This window comes from Tenrec ecaudatus, chromosome 2 (genome assembly GCF_050624435.1).
Source record: "Tenrec ecaudatus isolate mTenEca1 chromosome 2, mTenEca1.hap1, whole genome shotgun sequence".
Classification (NCBI taxonomy): Eukaryota; Metazoa; Chordata; class Mammalia; order Afrosoricida; family Tenrecidae; genus Tenrec; species Tenrec ecaudatus.
Window position 1 is genome coordinate 192,020,635 of NC_134531.1, and position 21,815 is coordinate 192,042,449.

Genomic DNA, 21,815 nt, shown 5'->3' on the forward strand with positions numbered 1-21,815 from the left:
AGCTGGAGGCACAGGGAATCCAGGGTGGACGATACCTTCAGGACCAGGGGTGTGAGGGGCGATACTGGGAGGGTAGAGGGTAAGTGGGTTGGAAAGGGGGAACTGATTACAAGGATCCACATGTGACCTCCTCCCTGGGAGACGGACGGCAGAGAAGGTGGGGAAGGGAGACTCCGGATAGAGCAAGATATGACAAAATAACGATGTATAAATTACCAAGGGCTCATAAGGGAGGAGTGCAGCGGGGAGGGAGGGGGGAAAAAAGCGGACCTGATGCAAAGGGCTTAAGTGGAGAGCAAATGCTTTGAAAATGATTAGGGCAAAGAATGTACGGATGTGCTTTATACAATTGATGTATGTATATGCATGGATTGTGATAAGAGTTGTATGGCACCCTAATAAAATGTAAAATAAATAAATCAATAAAAAAGAAATTCCTTGAAACAAATGAGAATGATTACACATCATACCAGAACCTTAAGGTCACAGCAAAAGCATTTATCACTGGACCATGTATAGCAAAACACATGAAAATAAAGAGAAGTCCAAAACCAACACTTTAACACAACACTTTCAGTAACCAAAATAAGAGCAACAGCATAAGCCCTCAAACAGCAGAATCATACAAATTAGAACAGAAATAAAAGAACTGGAAAACAAAAAAACTAAGGGGAAAATGCATTAGGAATGGCTTTGTGGATAATGTGACGCTAAGTACAGAAGTATTGGTACAAAATCATAAAAACTTAGGTTCAGTGTTTCTCATTGTATCTTCTATCTAGGTTTATACACTTCTGAAAATTGTGCTTCCATCTGTCTAATCCTTTTTCGAACAATTTCTGTACTGTGGCAGGGGCTGAGGCTCTTAATTTTTATGAGCCTACTAAGAAAAGATGGTAAAAAAAAAACCCCTAAAGAAGGTCTATTATAGAAGTAATTTTTTAATAGGATTTTGGCAGGGTAGCAACGTAGACCATGAGAACAAAAATGAACTTTTGAAGTGTGTACCTTGTTAAGGCTTCACTCCACATTAACTCTTAGCATAAAGTGTGGGAATACATGTTGAAAGTTTAGCATGTTTTAAGCATGCTAATTATGTCACGAGTTATGGATGACATTCTTTATATATGACTCCCAACCTGAAAATGGTAATGTAGTGGTTTATGGGTTGGTTATAATCCAAAAGGTCTGTAGATAACAAACTACCAGGCGCTCTGTAGGAGAAAGACGGAGCTTTCTATTCCATAAATCGTTAATAGGCCCTAAAATTCCCTGGGACAGTTTTACCCTATCCTACAGGGTTGATTTGCGTCGACATCAACTTGCTGGCAGTAAAAAAACCATAAAATCCTTAATCATGTCTGTAATCATGAGGATTTCAGATTTAGATAGGTTAAGTGAGGATCATACGAAGTCCATATCGATAGGATGGCAGTGCATAGAGGTATTAGTTGGAAAATCTTTTAAAAATGGAAAATCATTTTCACTCTTCTATGCAGTTTACCTGGGGTCTGTGAACTTGCATGAGGACAAAATGACATCTAACTGGAATTGAGGCAATAAATCAAAATAGTACCTATTATTACTTAATTAAAATGGTAAATTGTGGATTTTAACATATATCACATGCCATTTCAGCTAAATTTACCTTTACAATTCAGTGGCATTAATTATGCTCATTATCTTATAGACTCATCACCACTTTCTATTCTTAGATCTTCCCCCCGCCCCACTATCTTTATCAATATTGTCCTCATTTGTCTCTCATTCCGCTCATAGTAAACAGGAATAAACTTAGTTCTGTTAATGTTGACTATAAACCGATGATTTTCTAATTTTCATCCATCTTTGAATAAATGCCATTTAATCAGGCTGATACTATACATATAATTAATTTGTTAGTATTTTTATCATGAAGTACATCTATAGACAGAACTGTTTGTGTGTATGTGTGTGAGACATCTTTGACATTTGTATGGGGAGGTACTGGTTCTTGAGTCAGGAGGTCTTTGTGTTTCAGGAAGAATTTAAGAACAATTGAGTCTGATTAAATTATTCAGTCAAGTCATGTGTTTTATTACTTGAGATTATTTTATTACTGACACATTTTTATTTAATCAATCTGTTGATATTTTGTCTAAGTAAATTTAAGTCATTTAGGCATTTCTGAGAATTTGTTCATTTCACCTAAGCAATCTAATTTGTACCATTCTCTTAAAATCTTATTTTGTCAATTCATTGGTGATTCCGCTTTAATTCAGTGAAATTGTTAAAGAACTAGCTTTTGGTTTTGTTTATTTTGTCTTATGTTTTCATTTACTACTAATTGTTTTTAATGCCTATTGAAATTATAGATATTCCTGTTGTATTTAGCATAAAAGCTATATGCTAGTAATTTTGCTGGATATTTTTTTATATCTTACATATGTCATGTATTACCATAGAAATACATATATCTTGTTTTTCCTTACATTTGACAAATATATTTTAATATAATTGATCTTTTAAATATTTTTTACTAAATGAATTAAGTTTATGTATTTTCAATATTATTTTGAGAAGTGTCCATGATGTCAAGGGAGTGCTAAACACAGAATGCGTCAACAGCCTGTTCTGATAGAGTATTACATACCATATATACTCGTGTATAAGCTGATTTTGGGGGGGATTTTAAAAATCATTTTATTGGGGGCTCATACACCTCTTAGTTGTTCTCTCTTCCAGCTTGTTTATCCCGCCTATCCCATCCAGATAGACATGCAGTGACAATATGCTCAAACGCAAGATGGAGCACAACAAAGCAACAATAGAAATTAAATCAATAACAAAAAGGAAATGGCATAAAGAAAGGAAAGCCTATAAATAGTTCAAGGTCAATTTGTTGTCATTTTCGAGTGTTTTCCAGTCCAATCTGATGGGGCGCTATGTCCTGGCCCCACAGTTTATTTTGGGTGTTCCCTGGGGACTTTATTGCTCTGCTCCCCTTGCTGCTCTTTTGCATGCCCCCAGCATCTCGCTGGGGTGTGGTGGGGTCAGGCAAGCACAATTCCTGCCGAGTGTCTCCAGTGTTGCTCCCCTCCCCACCCCCACCCCCTTGGTGCTATGGGTCATACGGAACATTGTGTCTTGTGGTCGGGCTGGCCCTATGGTCTTCTCTGTGCAATGACTACTCTGAGCAGAAATACTGTCCTCAGGGATTGGTGGACCAGGATGTGCTTCACTCTTTTTTCCTCCTCCCTTGTTTGCTCCTGTGAGCTCTGATCAGACACGTCCCTCTCCTTGAGCTGTATAAACTGAAATTTTCAGCACATTTTTAATGTAGTTTTTGTGGTAAAATTACGTGTCTCTGCTGATATTTTGGTCCACTTCTACTCAAGTATATATGGTACATATGCAAAGTGCCTTGTCTCCATTTTTGTTTTGTTTTTTTCTCTTCTTTTTGGCAACAAAGTAAAATTACCTGGCTAAATCTGCAAGAAAGTCCTACGTTTAGTATCTTTTTAAAAAGTGCAAAGAATAAACCTTATGGAAACATTTTGTGTTTGTTTTCCTGTCAGATGATACTTAGGTTAGGTTATTTATTAGTTTAATCAATCCTTAAAAAACTTTGTAGTTATATTTAATGTGATGTCCTTTAGTGAAACAAAGAAAAATAATTGCGTGTAGATACATGTATATCTTAGCTTTATGTCTGACCACAGTCCCATAATTTAAATGTGCCAATAAGAACTCATATTTAACACACATACATACACACAACTACTGGAGATTCCAGGAATTTTGGAGAACAGAATATTCTTCTCGATAAGTCTTTGGGTAACTGAAAGACAGTCACTGTCCAAGTGATAACTATGCCATGAATATGTAGCCTTGTAGTTCTGAGTGCCCCCTTTGTCTTCCTGCAGGAGGCAGCCTTTTGTGCTGTGACTCTTGCCCTGCTGCTTTTCATCGTGAGTGCCTGAACATTGACATCCCCGAAGGGAACTGGTATTGCAACGACTGTAAGGCCGGCAAAAAGCCACACTACAGGGAGATCGTCTGGGTGAAAGTTGGACGATACAGGTGAGCAGCCATTCGTTCCATTTACTACCTTTTCATGGCAGTCCTTAAATACAGTGAGTACTGAGCTTTGTTTTTCAATGGTCTCTCTTACTAGGTAAGGTCTTTGTCTTCGCACCTCCATCTCAATTTTTCTTTATGATAGAAACTACTTTTTTGTTAGTGATTACTGAATTATATATATTCACTCTAAAGATAGTTTTTTTTTATCTCTAACAGTAAACCATACATTTGTTGATTTTTTTTGCTATGTTTACTTGAAGATATATACATAACAATACACAAAAACCTCCAAAATAATTGAACTCTTATTTCATACCCAATTTTTTTATCTTTCAAAATTTTGTTTTCATTGATTTTCACAAAAGAATATAACATGCCGCATTTCAGCGAAGGGAACCCCAGTGTCATAGTGGTTACATGTTGGACTTCAGTCCTCAAGTTCCAACAGTTTGAAACTGCTAACCACACCATAGGCTCAACATAGGTCTTTCTACTCCTATAAAAGTTGCAGTCTCAGAAACTCACACGGGCAGTTATGCCCTTGTATGGCTCCAAAGCAGTATCATCAGTGAGTTTGGTTCTGGAATAGGTACTGAATGTTTTCCTTTTATAAGAAATTTTAAATTATTTGAATATAAAAAATGTTTATGCTACCATTGTGTTTGACTGTATGAACATATATTAAGGTTCAAAAAGTTTGTGGGGAAATAGAATTAAAAGAATTTTTTCCACAGACATTTTGAATTCCTTGTGTAGTGTGCAATCTAGTTAATGTGTTACCCTAAATAAATAATTCAGAAGGAAGTATGTATAGGTTTGTGTGATGTTTTCAGCCTTGTTCAGAGTTTTCTACTTACTTGTTTGTTTGTTACCACTTAGCTTGTAAGAGTGGCCTGCCTTTAGCACTGATAAACATTGCTATTTATTCCTCTTCTCTAGAAATTATTTTCCCAGTATCCAACAGCCCTCTAGAGATTTTCTCCATCTTTGCCTTTCCTAGGTGGTGGCCCGCTGAGATCTGCCATCCCCGGGCTGTACCTTCTAACATCGATAAGATGAGACATGATGTGGGCGAGTTTCCTGTACTCTTCTTTGGGTCTAATGACTATCTGTGGACCCACCAAGCTAGAGTCTTTCCCTACATGGAAGGAGATGTTAGCAGCAAGGATAAGATGGGCAAAGGAGTGGATGGGACATATAAAAAAGGTACCATCACAGCTTGTCTCTCTCAGGGTGATACAGAGTTCTATGTACTGAAGTGTCTATTTACCATGTGTTAGAATCTTCACTGATTCCATTTATCACCTGGTTTCTGAGCTCTGGGACAGTAGGTGAGTATGGCTGCATGATTTTATGAGGAAGTTGACCCACTTACCCAATCCCAACACCAACTGACATTGAGTTCATTCTACTAAGGACAGAGTGTAGAGCTGTTCCGTATAGTTCCCAAGATTACAAACACTTGGAGAAGCAGAGTGCCTCGTCTTTCTACCCAGATCAGCTGTGTTTGAACTGCTGCCCTGCTGGTCAGCAGCCTAACATTTAGTCCACTGTACCACCAGGAGATTTTTTGGCTCACCCTTTATTTTACTAGAATTCTTAGAGGAAGGATATAAGGTTCGTTTTATCAGTGCCTTGTCCGGTGCTGGAGTTCTGGGACTAATAGTACAGCTAACACTTTAATATGTTAGCCAAGGACTAGAATCTTATGCAGAGCCATATTTCTGAAAGGCATTTTTTTTATCAGCTTCTTGGGAAGAAATCAAATTTATAAAAATTGTTACGCTGAGTCAGGCAATATCAAAGCATGAAAGTAAGCCAAGGATACATAGCTAGTATACTTGTAATTGTAGTGAACTTTTCATCCAATACAAAGCTCTTGTTAGATGAATATGTTGGTATTGAAGGCTAGGTAGTCGGATGAGGTGAAAGACAGCACGTGAAACTTCCTAGATTTGGAATGGGAGTGATGCTTATAGGGAACAAGTTTACGTACAATTCCAGTTGTCTCATATTATTTCGTCGGTGCTTGCTTAACCTGTGGGCCCTTTGATGTCTGTGCACAGATCTGGGCAGCTGGCACTGGTGCTTACTGGGGGAATTTAGGTCTTAGGTCTTGTAGTTTAAGATGACCAGACACCAAATAAAAAACATGCTGGCCTCTCCCAATGCTGAGGGGTGAATATTAGTACAGGGAATACAGCAAATCACAGTCTATTGAAGTCCAGATTTTCTTCCTTCAAGGAACCAGTGTTTTATGAAGCAATCTGACCTACTTAGCAGTCAACAGCATTTACTAATTGTTATGACAGAAGTGTGCATAGTATGTTTTTGGAAACAGCCTAAGAAAAAGCAGAACTAGGCGTCAGTTAGGGTTTGGTGGTTATGATCTCTTAAGATACACTTATAGTATGAATCATAAAAATAGTGGCTGTCTTCTATGTACCATGCCCTGTGTACAATTCATCTTCTCCTTTTATACCTTTGGGTACACTCTAAGCTATACAAATCATTATCCTCGTTTTACTGCTGAAGGAACTGAGGCACATTATCAGTTCAATTACTTGTCCAAGTTCCCGTGGCAATAAGTGATAGAGAAGGATTCAAAGTCTGGTAGTTGTTGCCTCTAGACCCCCTGCTCTTAATCCCTACACTGACTGAGTAGGGAAGGTATTTAAATATTGTACAAGCCCACATTAAAGCATACTTTGAATCCAATAAAACAAATTGCAAAGTCTGAAGTATTTCAAACAGTTTGGGGGAACACTATTTGCCTGAAAAGGAAGGTGGAAGTTCAAGTTGTTTGAAGTTATATACTTTGCTAAGTATGAAGTTTGTGTTTGTAGGTAGGTGCATTAAATGGTCCAATCTGAGGCGTAGAAATTGCATTTTGTGTTAGTGTGTCAGCTTGATTGGAATGCATGAAGCTGTTGCAAGGAAGATCCCTGAGCTGTTCCAGAAGTCCCTTACAGAGATGGCAAGACTGTGACAGGGAATTGTCCAGGGGAATGGAGAGAAAGGCTCATACTGAATAGACAAGAAGTAGACTTGGCAGGACCTGTGGAATAATTGGATGTGGGAATGAGGAATTTTTAGGACAGTTTAGAAGACAGCACAGCACAGTCTCCACTAGCTAAATGATGTTAGGAAAATGGAGATGAAGGAATGACCCACAGAAGAGATGTTATTTTAAAATTTATAATAGCATGGGACAAAATCACTGGGATGAAAAAGAAAGAATTGCCCCCTTTTTTTTTTTAATTTTTTTATTTTAACAATTTATTGGGGCTGATACAATTCTTTTCACAGTTCATACATATACATACATCAATTGTATAAAGCACATCTGTACAGTCTTTGCCCTAATCATTTTTTTCTCTTTTCTTCTTTTACATTTATTAGGGACTCAAACAACTCTTACCACAATCCATACATATACATACATCAATTGTATAAAGCACATCCATACATTCCCTGCCCCAATCATTCTCAAGGCATTTGCTCTCCACTTAAGCCCCTTGCTCGATGGCATCTTTCAAGGAAGATCTGGGCAGGACTTCTCCCAGCATCTTGATAGACAGATGAGCAATTTAGCAAGGCAGATCAGAGCAGATCTCCTATCAGCATTTTGCAGGGAAGATCAGTGGCGTTTTCAAGGAAGGGCACATCACAGTGATCCCATCTCACACGTAAGATCCTATCATCTGTGAGTTCGGGAGTGGTACTGGGAATAATTTTCAATGAGGGTACTATGTGAAATAGCTTTGCGGGTCATCTCATGGAGAATCTGCTTCTAGGTCTACATTATTGGCATGTTGTGCCTACCACCGGAATATGCTATGTCTTTTGCACCACCTGAGTTTCTGTTTCTGCACGCTGGTTAGGGCCCTTGCCCCCATTTTTTAATGTGTTTTTAACCTGGTGAAGAGTGATAAATTTAGCATATTTTATAAGTGGATAAAATTGAAATTCTTAAAAGTTTTGTTCATTTGTTCAATATATTACAATCGTTTAAACCCTTAAGAAGACAGTGTTTGGATGTCAGTTTGATAAGAATACCATGTATCTGAGCTAGTTGATAGAGAAAGAGTCTCAGGAGAAAAATCTGATAGGCATTCCAAAGAAGTGAACAGGAAGAGGTACACCTTAGCTCTGGGTTTTTTCCCCAGAATGAGCATGGTACGCAGAGCACGTAGGAAAGTGAATCTGTCTGGAAGCCAGAACTATAATCTTTCCAAAGGGACCTCCAGTGATGCAGTGGCCAACTATATGGCTGCAAACCAAAAAGTTGGCAAGTCAAGCCCACCCAACAGAAACAACTGGCAATCTACTCTCTCTTTCTTTTTTTAATAAATCATTTTATTGAGGGCTCTTAGAGCCCTCATAACAATCCATACATCAATTGTATCAAGCACATTCGCATATATGCTGCCATCCTTGGTATCATCTCCTCCTCCCCCCCCCCCCACTCCTTCCAGCCTCATGTACCCCTGATCAGTGACATCTTATTATTATTTCCATGTTATACCACCCACTCTCTCCCTTCGCCTATGGTACTGTTCTGGGGTGGGGTAGGAAGTTATATGTTAATCATTGTAGTATAAGCCGACTTTTTCAGTACATTCTTTAATGCACTTTTTGTGGAAACATTAGGTGCTTCGGTTGATATTTGGGTCGACTTCTACTCGAGTATATACACTTCTTAGTTTCACATATATTTGTTAACTTTTACTTAAGATGTCAGTTTCCCCAACTCAAAAAGAGGAAGGAGAAGTGCAGTAAACATTCCACCCATAAGTTTTTTAAATGATTTCTGCTGTTTGTTTTCTTAGCTCTTCAGGAAGCTGCAGCAAGATTTGAGGAATTAAAGGCCCAAAGGGAGCTAAGGCAGCTGCAGGAAGACCGTAAGAATGACAAGAAGCCACCACCTTACAAGCATATAAAGGTGAGAAAAGGTCTCGGAAGCGCCTTCTCCAGGAGAGACGCTGTATAACTTTGCCCTCCTACCATTTTTTTTCCTTCAACTCCAAGTGACTTAAAGAATCTCGGCCTTCCTCAGGCAGGCTTTTATCTCCTCAAGCTGGGACGGCACAGTTAAAGTTATTGGCTGAGCTTGACCTCACTGCATGAGTTGTAAGCACACACACCTGTCACGTGGCTGGTACTAGTCTGTGACCCAAGTCGATGTCTCACCTGGGCCTAGAGGCTTGTGTTTGAGTAGGCTTAGTTTGATCTTTTCACAGGTGTCTAATGAACGTACCTTTGTTGTGGCTCTATGCAGGCACTGGGGAGACAATCCCTCTCAGTCCCTATTCTGGCTACCTAACATTTCTCCCCTGAAGGAGATACATCTTTGGGGATACTGTTACAACTACTGTCTCTAGCTGCCTCCTGCTGCTAATGGACACAAAGTGGGGTTTTGCTCTGTTGAGAGGGGTTGTTATCCACTCAGAGGTCCATGGTAGATGAGGTCGAGGAGATCCTGGGGATCTGCCAGCTCGGCTCAGTGTCATTGGTGATCTGATGACTTCTGGAGGAAATAAAGCAGATGAACAGTTGAGGTACGCTTATGGCAAAAGCTACGGGATGGAAATGCCCCTGGAAGTGTGGGTTAGCGTCACACTGTAATATTCCAAAGGAAGTCTCAGGAGGTAAGTATTGTTAACCGAGCCTGCAAACATGCTTTAAACACAGAGATTGTGTCATAGTGTGTGCTCGCTTAAAGACTGTTGGGGTTTCAGGTAGGGTGTTTTGTCTGTCTTGGGGTGTCGATAAGACACCACCTTAAGGCCGTCTAATGGTTCACAGCTGTACTTATCTTGCTCTGTTTGTTCTGTGTCTGAGTGCTCAGGTTACAGTGGCTTCTACAGCTTTACCCGTGAGTAGCGGATCCATGCACTTTGCCTTGAACTTAATGGCAGTGGCAGTGGTAGATAGAAAGTATTCCTGGGACAGGACCCTTCCAGACTAATAGGAGCTGAGAACTGGGGAAACTGCCTTTTCAAATTTTGTGGGTTTTTATCCCCAAGTTTTTATAAGAAGTAAATCTCAAAAAAAAAAAAAAAAAGTCATTTTCGAGGAAGGCACAAGGATGGTAGTTTTCTCTCTCGGGCCTAGATAATCACGTACTGGTGGAAGGCCACTTGGCATCGGGATACTCTTATGGCATTGCTGTAGTAGGCTGTGCTATGCTTTGGCCAGGTTTCCCATCACCTAGAATGCACCGGGGCCTGATGGAGTTGCACTTTATTAGTGTCTGCAGGTCAAATCTAGACCAGTAGATAGGATGCAGTACAAAATCCAGGCATTAGTACCACCAGCTATGAGGACCTTTGAAGGGGATCAACACCAGCTAAGGGTGACCTGCCCTCTTACCAGTTTTAAATGAGGAAACATGGATATATGTACAGATGCTTTTAGGCAGAGAGGAGCTTGAAAGAAGATCAGGAAAACTTGCTATGGCACCATTCCTAACATTAAAAAACTATCCTTTGATAGTCTTTTTTCGACTGCCTTGGGATATCTTCTCAAACAAATTTATTACGTTCCGTTCATTTATAAGAATCATGAAGGCAACAAAGCCCACATGGAGGAAGCACACCAGCCTGTGCAGTCACGAGGTATCGAATGGATCAGGCATCATCAGACCAAAAAATCATATCACAGTGAATGAAGTGGGGAGTGCGAGTGGAAACACAAAACCCATTTGTCGGCCACTGGAGATCCCCTTGCAGAGGGTTCTTGGGGAGGAGCTGTGTCAGTCAGGGTGTGATGTAGCACCGATGAAGAATACAGCTTTCCCCTAGTTCCTAAATGCTTCCTCCCACCCCACCCCACCCCACACACACACTATCATGATCCAAATTCTACCTTGCAAGTCTGGATAGAGCAGAGGAGCTACACTGGGTACAGATAGGAGCTGGAGGCACAGGGAATCCAGGGAGGATGATCCCTTCAGGACCACGGGTGTGAGGGGCGATACTGGAAGGGTAGAGGGTGGAAAGGGGGAACCAATTACTAGGATCTACATGTGACCTCCTCCGTGGTGGACAGACAACAGAAAAGTGAGTGAAGGGAGATGTTGGACAGGGAAAGATATGACAAAATAATAATTTATAAATTATCATGGGTTCATGAGCGAGGAGGGAATGGGGAGGGAGGGGGGAACATGAATGAGGAGCTGATGCCAGGGGCTTAGGTGGAGAGCAAATGTTTTGAGAATGATGAGGGCATTGAATGTACAAATGTACTTTACACAATTGATGAATGTATGGATTGTGATGAGAGTTGTATGAACCCCTAATAAAGTGATTTTTTTTTTAAAAGAATCATGAAGAATAATCATAAGTGACCCTGAGTTTGGTAATGTTAATGACTAACACTGAAGATATAATAAATAGCCGATATGGCCAAGGTCAGAGAATTGCGTAAGCTGTGAAAGTTTTACTTCCTTTTAGTCTAGCTGGTAAAATAATCATGTCCATTTCATATTTGTATTGGCTTTTTAAGGAATGGCTTACCAAAATAAAAATACAGGGATTGTGAAGAACATCTTTACTAGAAATTTTAATTTTAAAACTTTTTATAAGCCTCCTGTAATTAAATGTTGGTACTGAAATATAAAATATAAAAGAATGCTATTAGCAAAGTAAGGTGGCCTCGGTTCCTGTTACAAAATACTTAACATCCTTCCTGGATGAGAACACTGTCTTTTCTTTGTTTGCAATACATTATTTCTTCACTCATTGGTTTTTAGTTCTAGAAAAGTGAGTTAGAATATGGTCATCTGAAATCTCACGTGGAAATCATTTCACTACTATTGATATTAGAGTATTTCCCAAATATTGCGTGTAATGTACCTAATAAAAGATGATCCGAAATGCATTTAACTTGCTGTTCTAGATTGCATTTGCTAAATAGATAACTGCTAAAAGACTATAGAGTGTTATCTCCTGCCATGCTTTTTTGATAGATGATACCGTACTTGGAACAACATGTTTATGTGTGATTACAGCATCCTTCCAGCTTATTTTAAGATTGTTTAACCGAGTTTGGAGTAATCATAACTGATTAAGTAGTAAAATGTGTGAGACATAGGATGTTTTACCATCTCTGACTGTAGAGTCACAGTTTTTCTGTAGTGACATCTCTCTCTGTTGTTGCACTTATGTTGCATTGTGAGTTTTTGACAAAAACTAGACACTAAAATCCCGCAAAATACCTTAGGTTGATTACGGTGTCTATTTAGTCCACCTATAAACCCATGTGATGGTTGTAAGGAAATTAATTTAATTTATACTTCTTTTATAACTAAAGTTTCTTGCTCTTTGTCAGACTCTGAAATAAATGAAGCGCATGAAACGCCAATCCTAATAGGTCAAACTGCTTTAAAAAATCTCAAAGCTTAAATTTGAGTCTAATGTATTCTCGTGTTCAGACATACCAATGGAGTATTGTTACTCACGAGAAGAAAAGTCCTGTCTCCCCAGTGCTCTAGCTGTCTGCCTTCAGAGTAGCACAGCAGACAGGCCAGTTAACTGCAATGTCCCTTGAAACCACGAACTTAGACATTCTATCCAAGGAACCAAATCCCAAGAGGTGTGTGTTAGCATAGTAATGATCCTTACAGCTAGTTTTTGGTCATTAAAAATAAGTATGTGCGTGCTATCAACTTTTGCCAATTCAGCTTTTTATAGGTATGCAACAGCTTATTGTAACAGTTGTAATAATGAAACCTATTCTTAGGTTTTTGTATCACTGTTAGCACCCTCTCTGTCTCATTCCTGGTAACCATGAGTAAACCATCATCTCTGATGTTTACTTTTTATTGTCTTTCTACAAAGGTAAGGTCAGACAGTAGCAGAGGGCTTTGTTTGTTGGGAAAATATTCTGTTTTAACCCTCTTTTTCTGTGATTTTTTTTTTCTTAAGCCTCTTAATTTTTTACTTTTCTAGAGTGACTAATTTGCTCATCATAATGTCATTAAGCTCCATCCTTCCTGATTTGTTGTTGGGTACAGTCAAGGGCATTCCAAATCATAGTCACCCTATGTAACAATAAAATTCTGTCTAGTCTTGTGCTATCAAAATTGCTATGTATTCAGATATTTGTTCTACCTGATAAACATATCTAAAGTACATGATACAGTTTTACCATCCTCAATCTATGAGTATTTTGACTGTATGTCTTTCCAGACAGATTTATTTCTGCTTTTGGTAGCCCATGGCATATACAGTACATCAGCACCATAATGTGAACACAGTATTTTCCAGTTCACTGCCCAAAAGATTGCAAGTGTCATGGCTTGAATCAGGTACGCCTTAGTCTTCAAGGTGACAGGCTTTCCCCTGTACTTCATGAAAGACATGTTTTACAATAGATTTTCCCAATGATTTCTTGACTGCGGCTTTCATATTCATTGATTTATGGTTCCAAGTAAAATGATATCCTTATCTTCAATCATAATATGCTGTTTGTTGATACAGTTTTTTTATTTGTTTTTTTTAATGGTTTTATTTATTTACTGAAGTTTTTTTTGGCGGGGGATAATCATTAGATATTTCAAAGAAAACACAACACTCACTGTCATCTAACTAATGACAAAATTATAGGTAAGAATAGAACTGCCTCTCTGTAAATCTTTATGGAAGTAAAAAGCCTCCTATTTCTCCCAAGGAGCAGCTGGTGGTTTTGAACTGCTGCCTTTGGAGTTAGTAGGGAAACCCGTAATTCGTTCTGCTACCTAGAATCAACTAGATGACAATCTTTTTTTTTTTAATCATTTTTTTGGGGGCTCGTACAATTCTTATCACAATCCATACATACGTACACCCAGTGTCAAGAACATGTACATTCGTTGCCATCATCATTCTCAAAACATTTGCCTTCTTGAGCCCTTAATATCGGCTGCCCATTTTCCTCCTCCCTCCCCATGTTGATCCAGTTTTAAGAATTTTTGTTCTATTTACTTTAAAGTATAATCCATTCCAAAGTCTTTGATTCTTATCAGCAGATACTTCAATTTGGTTAAGTGATGAATAGGTTAGTTGTATGGTTTCTGAATATATTCTCCCAGTTGGTAGCTTATTTCACTCTTGTTTTTTATGTACAAAACTCTCTAGTAAAAGTTCCATTTATTTATTGTCCTTGATTGCCTATGCTTTCATTATATGAGATAATCCCCTGTAAGCCAAGCTGCATTGCCCCTGCTTGTTCTTTTAAGAAGTTTGCTGTTGGCGCTCTCTCGGCTCCTCCCTTGACATCTCCTTGGCTCCCTCTTTTCCGTTTCCCTTTCCCCTTGTCCTCATTTCTTTCCCTTCCCCCTCCACGTGGACCACCAAGCAGGGCTGACATTAAAGAGGCTCTAATGGCAAAGGGGAGAAAATTGGAAAGCAATACAGACACTTGTCTTAAAAACACTAACCAGAAAACGGGGCATATTATGAAGACACAAGAGCAATGGCAGAAGCGTGTTCAGGAATACTTGCAGCGGTTTTTTATATTGTCTGAGAAGTTTCACATGGATCTGAGGAAGAAAAAGAAAAACTAGAAATCATTTTTCAACAGCACCAAAGTCTTCTAAAACAAGCCAGAAGTCTTCTGCACTACATACAGCAAGTAATCAAAGATCCTTATCAGCAGTTCCAAAAGAGCTTGGGGGACTGAGAAGAACCAGTTCCCTGGTCTGCTGATGCACAGAGAGAAGTTACAAATTAAGTGATTTCATTTCAAAGAGAAATCTGAATGGAATATGGCCAGCAAGTAAAGAGGCTCTAACCACAACTGTCTTCTTACCACGATGCCTTGATGACTGGCCTGATGCAGCCCTTAAATGACATGACAGGGGTTTTAGCCCCTGGTTTAAATGAGTGTGTCTTGTTAATCATTTCCTTGTTTGTTAAGCATGAGACTGCTCCTTGGTTAACCCCACAAATATGCCTGCACAACTATATGCGTGTATGTTTTCAAAGTCACTCATGTTTTGATTGGTTTGTTTTAAAGCAATAGGAAATTACAACGCATTGTTCTATCAACTGTGTCCTCCAGTGAACATTGTACATATTTTGAAATCTGTGTCTTTTCCCCTAATACTCAGTGAAATACTTTTCCAATTGATTCTATGGCCTGATGGCCCAAATAAATGAAGTTTTAGCTTCAAAAAAAAATGTTTGCCGTTTTAATTTAGACATTTAACTTTTTAATCCATTTTGAAATTTTTAATGTATGGTATAAGGCCATACATATATCCTCTTTTCCTTTCTGCATGTAGAAATCCTTTTTTAAATTTTCACTTAAAAATCTTTTATGCTTATTTCCACTTAAGCATGCAGGGTAGAAATTTTCATTTAACAGCTAAAGGTGTGCTACTGTGTGACTATAGCAAGAACCCCATGTACAACTAACTTGCCCAATCAGCCTTGAAATTTTCATTTTTAAATGAATTCTTAAAAGTTAGAGGCATCTATATTTTGTATATCAAATTAAATCTTTACCAGTTTTCTTTTAACAACCAGAATTCTTAATTGCCAAAATCATATCAGATCTAGCATGAAACTTCTTGAAAGGTCTTTGTTGACTTGGCCTGGTGTTCTTTGTGCTTCCTCCCAGGTGAATCGTCCTATTGGCAGGGTCCAGATCTTCACTGCAGACTTGTCTGAAATTCCCCGCTGCAACTGTAAAGCTGCTGATGAGAACCCCTGTGGGATTGACTCCGAGTGCATCAACCGCATGCTGCTTTATGAGTGCCATCCCACAGTGTGTCCTGCTGGAGGGCGCTGCCAAAACCAGTGTTTCACCAAGCGCCAGTACCCGGAGGTTGAAATCTTCCGCACTTTGCAGAGGGGTTGGGGCCTCCGAACAAAAATTGACATTAAGAAGGTGAGGAAAATTTTTCATGGTGACTAGGATTTTATTTTTGCACTTGTTTATATGGTCAGTTCTTCTTAATGAATGTGAGAAAATTCATCAGAGAGGGAAATAATCGTTTAAGGATTAATATGATTGTCTCACCATGTCCTTCCTGGTCTCCTTTGTTGCTAAAGTTACATGTATTTTATATGGGCAGTTAGTTATATGTAAGAAGATAAGTAAAAACGTATTGTTTCTAGGGTTCTAGTTCAGACATAAGCACCCACATGTTTAAGCCTATCTCTTCCATCAGCAGATAGCTATAGACAAGTTAGCTCAAACATGTGTCCTAGCCTCATTCCTGTAAAAGCATAAACAAGTTGAAATCAAAGCTATTAACAAATTTTAACACAACTCAAGTGAATATCTTTCCAAATCATTGGAGTTTTACAGCATGTTTACAGCAAGGAATTCTCCATGTGAAGTAACTTTTTAGTTGGTTAAGCATTAAAGATCTCAGAGATGAGCAAGGAAGAAAAGTCAGCTCAAAGGGTTACACCAAAACAAAACCAAACAAACTGCCATCGAGTCAGTGCTGGCTCAAGGCGACTGTTTACAGATGTTGGTGAGTTCCATCTGCCAGCCATGCCAGTTGCAGCCCAGCTTGTCACCACTTCACCACCAAGGCTCCTCAGAAGATTGTAGTGACTTGCTTCTGGGGATTCCAAAGGGATTGTCCCGAGGACAACGACAAGGATCAAATAAGTTAAAAAATACACTACATTTGTGAAAGGGCAGGGAAGTTGGGTCAAGGATTTCTTTTCCAACAACCACGCAAGTACTCCTTTACAGGGGCTTCCTAGGAAAATGTCCTTACTCCATCCCCTACAACCCTGATCTTGCTCCTTCAGACTTCTTGTCTGCAGAATTCAAAGGCCCATTTCAAAGGAACACTCTTTGAGACTCTCAGATGCCCAACTGCCATTTTGACTTGGTCTAGATAAGAATACAGCATTCTCAGTGTAAGCGTTAGAGACATGGAAACAGGAATTTCAGAAGTATGTAGATGTAAGATAAGCTGAGAAATAATACCTTCATATGAATTTTGTTTAATAAATCTTTTAGCGATTTGTAGCAATGTTTTCTGTCCTTACCGTTTTGTTGATCATGTTTGTTCTGTATCAGACTGAAAATGGGGACTTCATACAGATGCTTTGCCTTGTTTACTCTGTGAAAATCTTGGAGCCAGTAGACTAAAGAGCACACGATACAGGAAGTGTTCATTTCATAAAGTGAAATCTTACTTAAAATGCAAAGATTACATTGGGATTTAAGGAACAAGTAAAGAGTTTGATTGCGTTTGTTTTTAGGACATCAGTGAAAATGGCTCAGATTCATTTGCTCTAAGTAGTTGTGATATAGTCATCATGAGCTAGGCATGGTGAGCACGTTTATCCAATTGCTTGACTGCTGCTTCTGTGAGTACTGACCTCTTTAGAGCATCGCAAAGCAAGGATGGTACTTTCAGGAGTGAGGTACACCTCACCCAAGCCATGGTATTTTCATTTGCCTCCCATTAATTTGAAAGTTGGACTGATAAAAATCAGTGTGTTTGAATTGTGCTGCTGGCCTGGTGAAGAATATTGAAAGTACTCAAAGAAGCTGGCTTTCAACTCCCGGGTTTGTAAAGGGGTCAACTGTCCATTTGTCTCTCTGCTGTCAATTATTTATTTATTTGTTTTGCTAGTTGATCCTTCTAAAAGATCTTTACTTTAGTGTCTGCTATAACCTAATCTTTTTGTTGGTACAAATGGGAACGTGGGTTTCATTGTCAGATACTTGAGGTATATTTAATGTTTCTCTAACAGACTACTTACGCATGCGTTGACCACATTGATTTATTAATTTAAATCTAAACAGTACAGATAAACACAGTTGTCCTTCATGCTATTACGTCAGGGACTGCTTTTTGTTGCAGGGTGAATTTGTGAACGAGTATGTGGGTGAGCTCATAGATGAAGAAGAGTGCAGGGCTCGGATTCGCTATGCCCAAGAACATGATATCACTAATTTCTATATGCTCACCCTGGACAAAGTAAGTTATGGAACAGTGCCACTTACATGGATTTTCTGGGGACTTTTATTTGTGCCTAGGGTTGTAGTTGGTACTTGTTTGTCATTTCCGCATCCAAATGTGTTTTGTGGTTATTTTTCATTTGTTTCCCTGTATCTGAAATTATTCTTTGCTCATGAATATTCGGTGCCTCTATCTTCCCTACCCACTCCACGAGTTTTTATTACAGAACCCGTTCATAGTATATACCTGAGCATTTGTCACCTTTGCCCTTACAGTTTGGGAGGTCCCTCATCTCTAGGCACTCTGAAACACTTGGAACTCCGGTGATTTCCATTGTCGAGGCAAGGCTGAGAGCTACCTCATTAGAAAATGGGGCACGCTAGGGCTTCTAGAGCAGTGGTTCTCCAACATTAGCATGCAGTTGAATCACCGCACTGAGTCTTGCTCCAGAGTTTCTGCTGTAGTATATCTGAAATGAAACTTACAAATGGACATTTCTGACAAGTTCCCGATGGTAATGTTGATGTAGGGACCACACTTGGGTAAGTAGTTCTCTGGGAGAGTCAAAGTTAACAAAGAGGGGCTTGGCTGATTGTATAGTGTTAATTTTAATCAACCACAGCAAAGATCTCAGAAAGTCTGATGAGTAGCTTCTCTTGGAATTCTAGGACCGGATCATTGATGCTGGTCCCAAAGGAAACTATGCTCGGTTCATGAATCACTGCTGCCAACCCAACTGTGAAACACAGAAGTGGTCTGTGAATGGAGATACCCGTGTTGGCCTTTTTGCCCTAAGTGACATCAAAGCAGGTAAGAACCCATTAAGGATGTTGTGTGAAATCTGGAGCTAGGTAAACTGAACTTCAGATTTTGTCATCTAAAAATTTCATTACTCCCATAATCCACAGTAAACTTCTAAGGGTTGATAAAGACTTGCTGTGTGGTAAGGCAAGCATGGGTGGTTTTAAAGCAATGAGTTTTGAGACTTTTCACATTTATATGAATTTTCTGAAAATTAGCCTTTAGTAGTATGGGGCCCAGTGATCCAAGCTACTTGTAATATGGATGAAAATTTCAGAACTGTGAAACAAGCTCTGGCTCAGGGGGTTGTGTTGGGCTGCTACCCGCGAAGTCAGCAGTTTAAAACCATCAGCCACTCCTCGGGAGAAAGACAAGGCTTTGACTCCTGTAAAACGTCTCAGAAACATAGGGCAGTGGCAGTTCTGTCCTGTCCTAGCATCACAGTAAGTGGGAATTGACTCGGTAAAAGCAAATTTGGCTTGGGTTTTTAAAAAGCACCTACTTGCCAGCTCTCCTTTTCTCACCTTCCCTTCTCCAGCTGCCCTTTTCCCACCTTGCAAACTCTCACTCGTGCAAATATTAAGGTCCTTGAATCCTTGTCCTGTAGGCGCCAGGTGACCTGACATAGGGAGAAGGCAGGTTCTGTCGGGACCTTGGTGTTTCTAAGCATGAGAGTGCAGCAGTACGGTGGTCTGTAACCAGGTCATGTATTTAAATGGCCATTTGAATTAAAAGTCTGGTATGGTTAATTGGTTTGACAGCAAAGTTATTTTCATGTATTCTAAGAACTGATTCAATATATAGTTTCATTATGTGGATGAATATTTTAGGCATCTATACATATTTAAGTTTCTAAAGTTTGCTAATTGTGAAATGTATAAGGAAGGACATAGTCTTTCCAAGTGAATTTTTGAATGCTAGCAAGTTTTCTTCCACATTTTTTGTGAATTAGTAAGAATTTACTTATCAGGCTATTGGTTTTGCATCTAATTAACTTAGTTAACTTTTCAACCCTCCCAAGTGATTTTCCCTGTTTCACCTGCCTCCTCCTTTTTCCCACCACTCTTATGGAACATTATCTTTCCTTCCCCCAAGTTAACATCTGTCTAACCTCCCTCTGGTTTTCCCTCCTTTTTCTTCCCACCCTTGCTAACCACGGTTAGTTTGTTTTGGTATGAAGCCCTTTTCTTAAATGATAATATTCACACATCATGAAGAATGAATGTAACCCATGTTTCCCAAATGGGGTGATCCTGCCCCCTGGGGCACAGTGAAATGATCCGGGGATCTGCAACAGCAGATCCCTACACACACTTCTGGACCATAAGTTGTGTAGACATTTTTAATTGCCAGGGAGGCACAGTAATTTTTTTTTTCTGATAAAGAGACACTTGGCCAAATGTTTGGGAATTTCTGTCCTAATTGTTGGAGATGTTGGTTTACATTCTGATTTTATTTTCGGTTTTTCTCTCCTTTTTTGGATGTGCATTTATTGCTGTAAATTATGTGCACCCCACCCCTAGCCCCAAGTACTGCTTTAGGTGTGTCCCAATGGTTTTAATGTGTTATTTTTTGTTCTCATTTGTTTCAAGGAATTTAAATTTTTCGTTCCTTATTTATTCCGTTACCCAGTACTTTTTAAATAGGTTGGTATTCCATTTCCATGTGTTTTATTTTCCCCCTTAAACTTCCTATTGTTGGTATCAGTTTCCTATTGTTGTGATCTGAAAAGATGATTTGTAATATCTTCATATTTTTAAATTAATTAAAATTTGCTTTGTGGTGGGTAAAGTGATTTACTCCCGAGAATGTTCAAGAATGCACTGGAGGAGAATGCACATTGTCATTGGGTTTTTTATGTCTGCAAGGTTAAGCTGATTATACGTGAGTTATTTAGTTCTTGTATCTTGGTTTAGTTTCCTTTCTAGTTGTTTTATCCTTTTTGGGTGGATATTGAAATCTCCTAGTATTACTATAGTATTAAACCTAGTTCTCTTTTGAGCTCTTAAGAGTTTAATGTGTTTTTTTAAACTTTTTGTGTTTTTGATGTATTTTGAAAGCCTTTCATTATGTGCATAAGTATTTGTTATAGTTATGTCTGGTTCAATTGTTATTTTATAGTATCTGTCACTTTGTGTGTGTGTCCCCTCTGAAGTGTATTTTATCAGAGAATAATAGACACTCCTTTTAAAAATTGCTAGTGGTTTCATATTTTTCAGCCTTTGATTTTTATTGTATTTCTGTCATTGTGTCTAAGGTATGATTATTGTAAGTAGCATAGTGAAGAGTCCTGTTTTTGTAGCCATTCTGCTGCTTTGTTTCTGTGGCTGCTGCCCTTTTTCAGTTTTGCTGCACCTGGGGTGGGGGGGGCTTTCCTTCTTCATCTTCTGTGCTCAGTTCATTTTGCTTATGGGTTTTCTTGTCTTTTTCTATTTGGTTTTGCTATTATTTTACTTTTAACTGGATCTTTGTGATTTTTCTCTCTATTTTTATGAGTTTTATGTACATTTTCCTTGAGGTTACTCTGTTATATCATGCTTTCTTCTCAAGTTGAAGAGTCTGTTCTCTTTTGAATTCAGCTTGACTTCCTTTTTGCCCCATTGTTTAGTATTTCTTCCTAATGTAATTGTATTCTTGTGGATTCTTATCCCAGGCTCCCATTTGCTGGAGAGGCAGGAATATCATAGGAACATTTTGCAAGAAGACTGAAGTTCTCACCCCCATTGTTTTTGTTAGTTCCTATGGAGTCAGCTCTGAAAGATCAATTTAGTCATTGTTTGGTCCTTTGTTTGTTTTAATTTCTTTGTTGGTTGTGGTTTGTTTGTCATACTAATATGTGGAATTCCTCGAGTGTCTTTTCTCCAGAACTTTAATAATCGCCCAGAAGGCTTTTCAGATTTTAACCATTTTGCAATCTTAATCATTGAGCTACTAGTTTCTATCTCCTTTACATACATTTTGAGGGTACCAACATTTGACTAATCACCACACTCTCCTGGCCTACATGACTTTGGTTCTAAGAATTTGG

General features: G+C 38.9%; 1 protein-coding gene across 5 annotated transcripts in view; it reads left to right on the forward strand.

The window, feature by feature from the left end:
* Window positions 1-21,815, forward strand: part of NSD1 (nuclear receptor binding SET domain protein 1) — a 151,946-nt gene that overhangs the window by 124,013 nt on the left and 6,118 nt on the right. For all 5 annotated transcript variants that reach the window (XM_075542013.1, XM_075542015.1, XM_075542016.1 and 2 more), the window contains 6 exons: window positions 3,906-4,062; window positions 5,063-5,268; window positions 8,895-9,007; window positions 15,670-15,939; window positions 17,888-18,004; window positions 18,655-18,796. In XM_075542013.1, coding sequence (XP_075398128.1) covers window positions 3,906-4,062; window positions 5,063-5,268; window positions 8,895-9,007; window positions 15,670-15,939; window positions 17,888-18,004; window positions 18,655-18,796 — 1,005 coding nt within the window. The remainder of the gene's footprint in view (window positions 1-3,905; window positions 4,063-5,062; window positions 5,269-8,894; window positions 9,008-15,669; window positions 15,940-17,887; window positions 18,005-18,654; window positions 18,797-21,815) is intronic.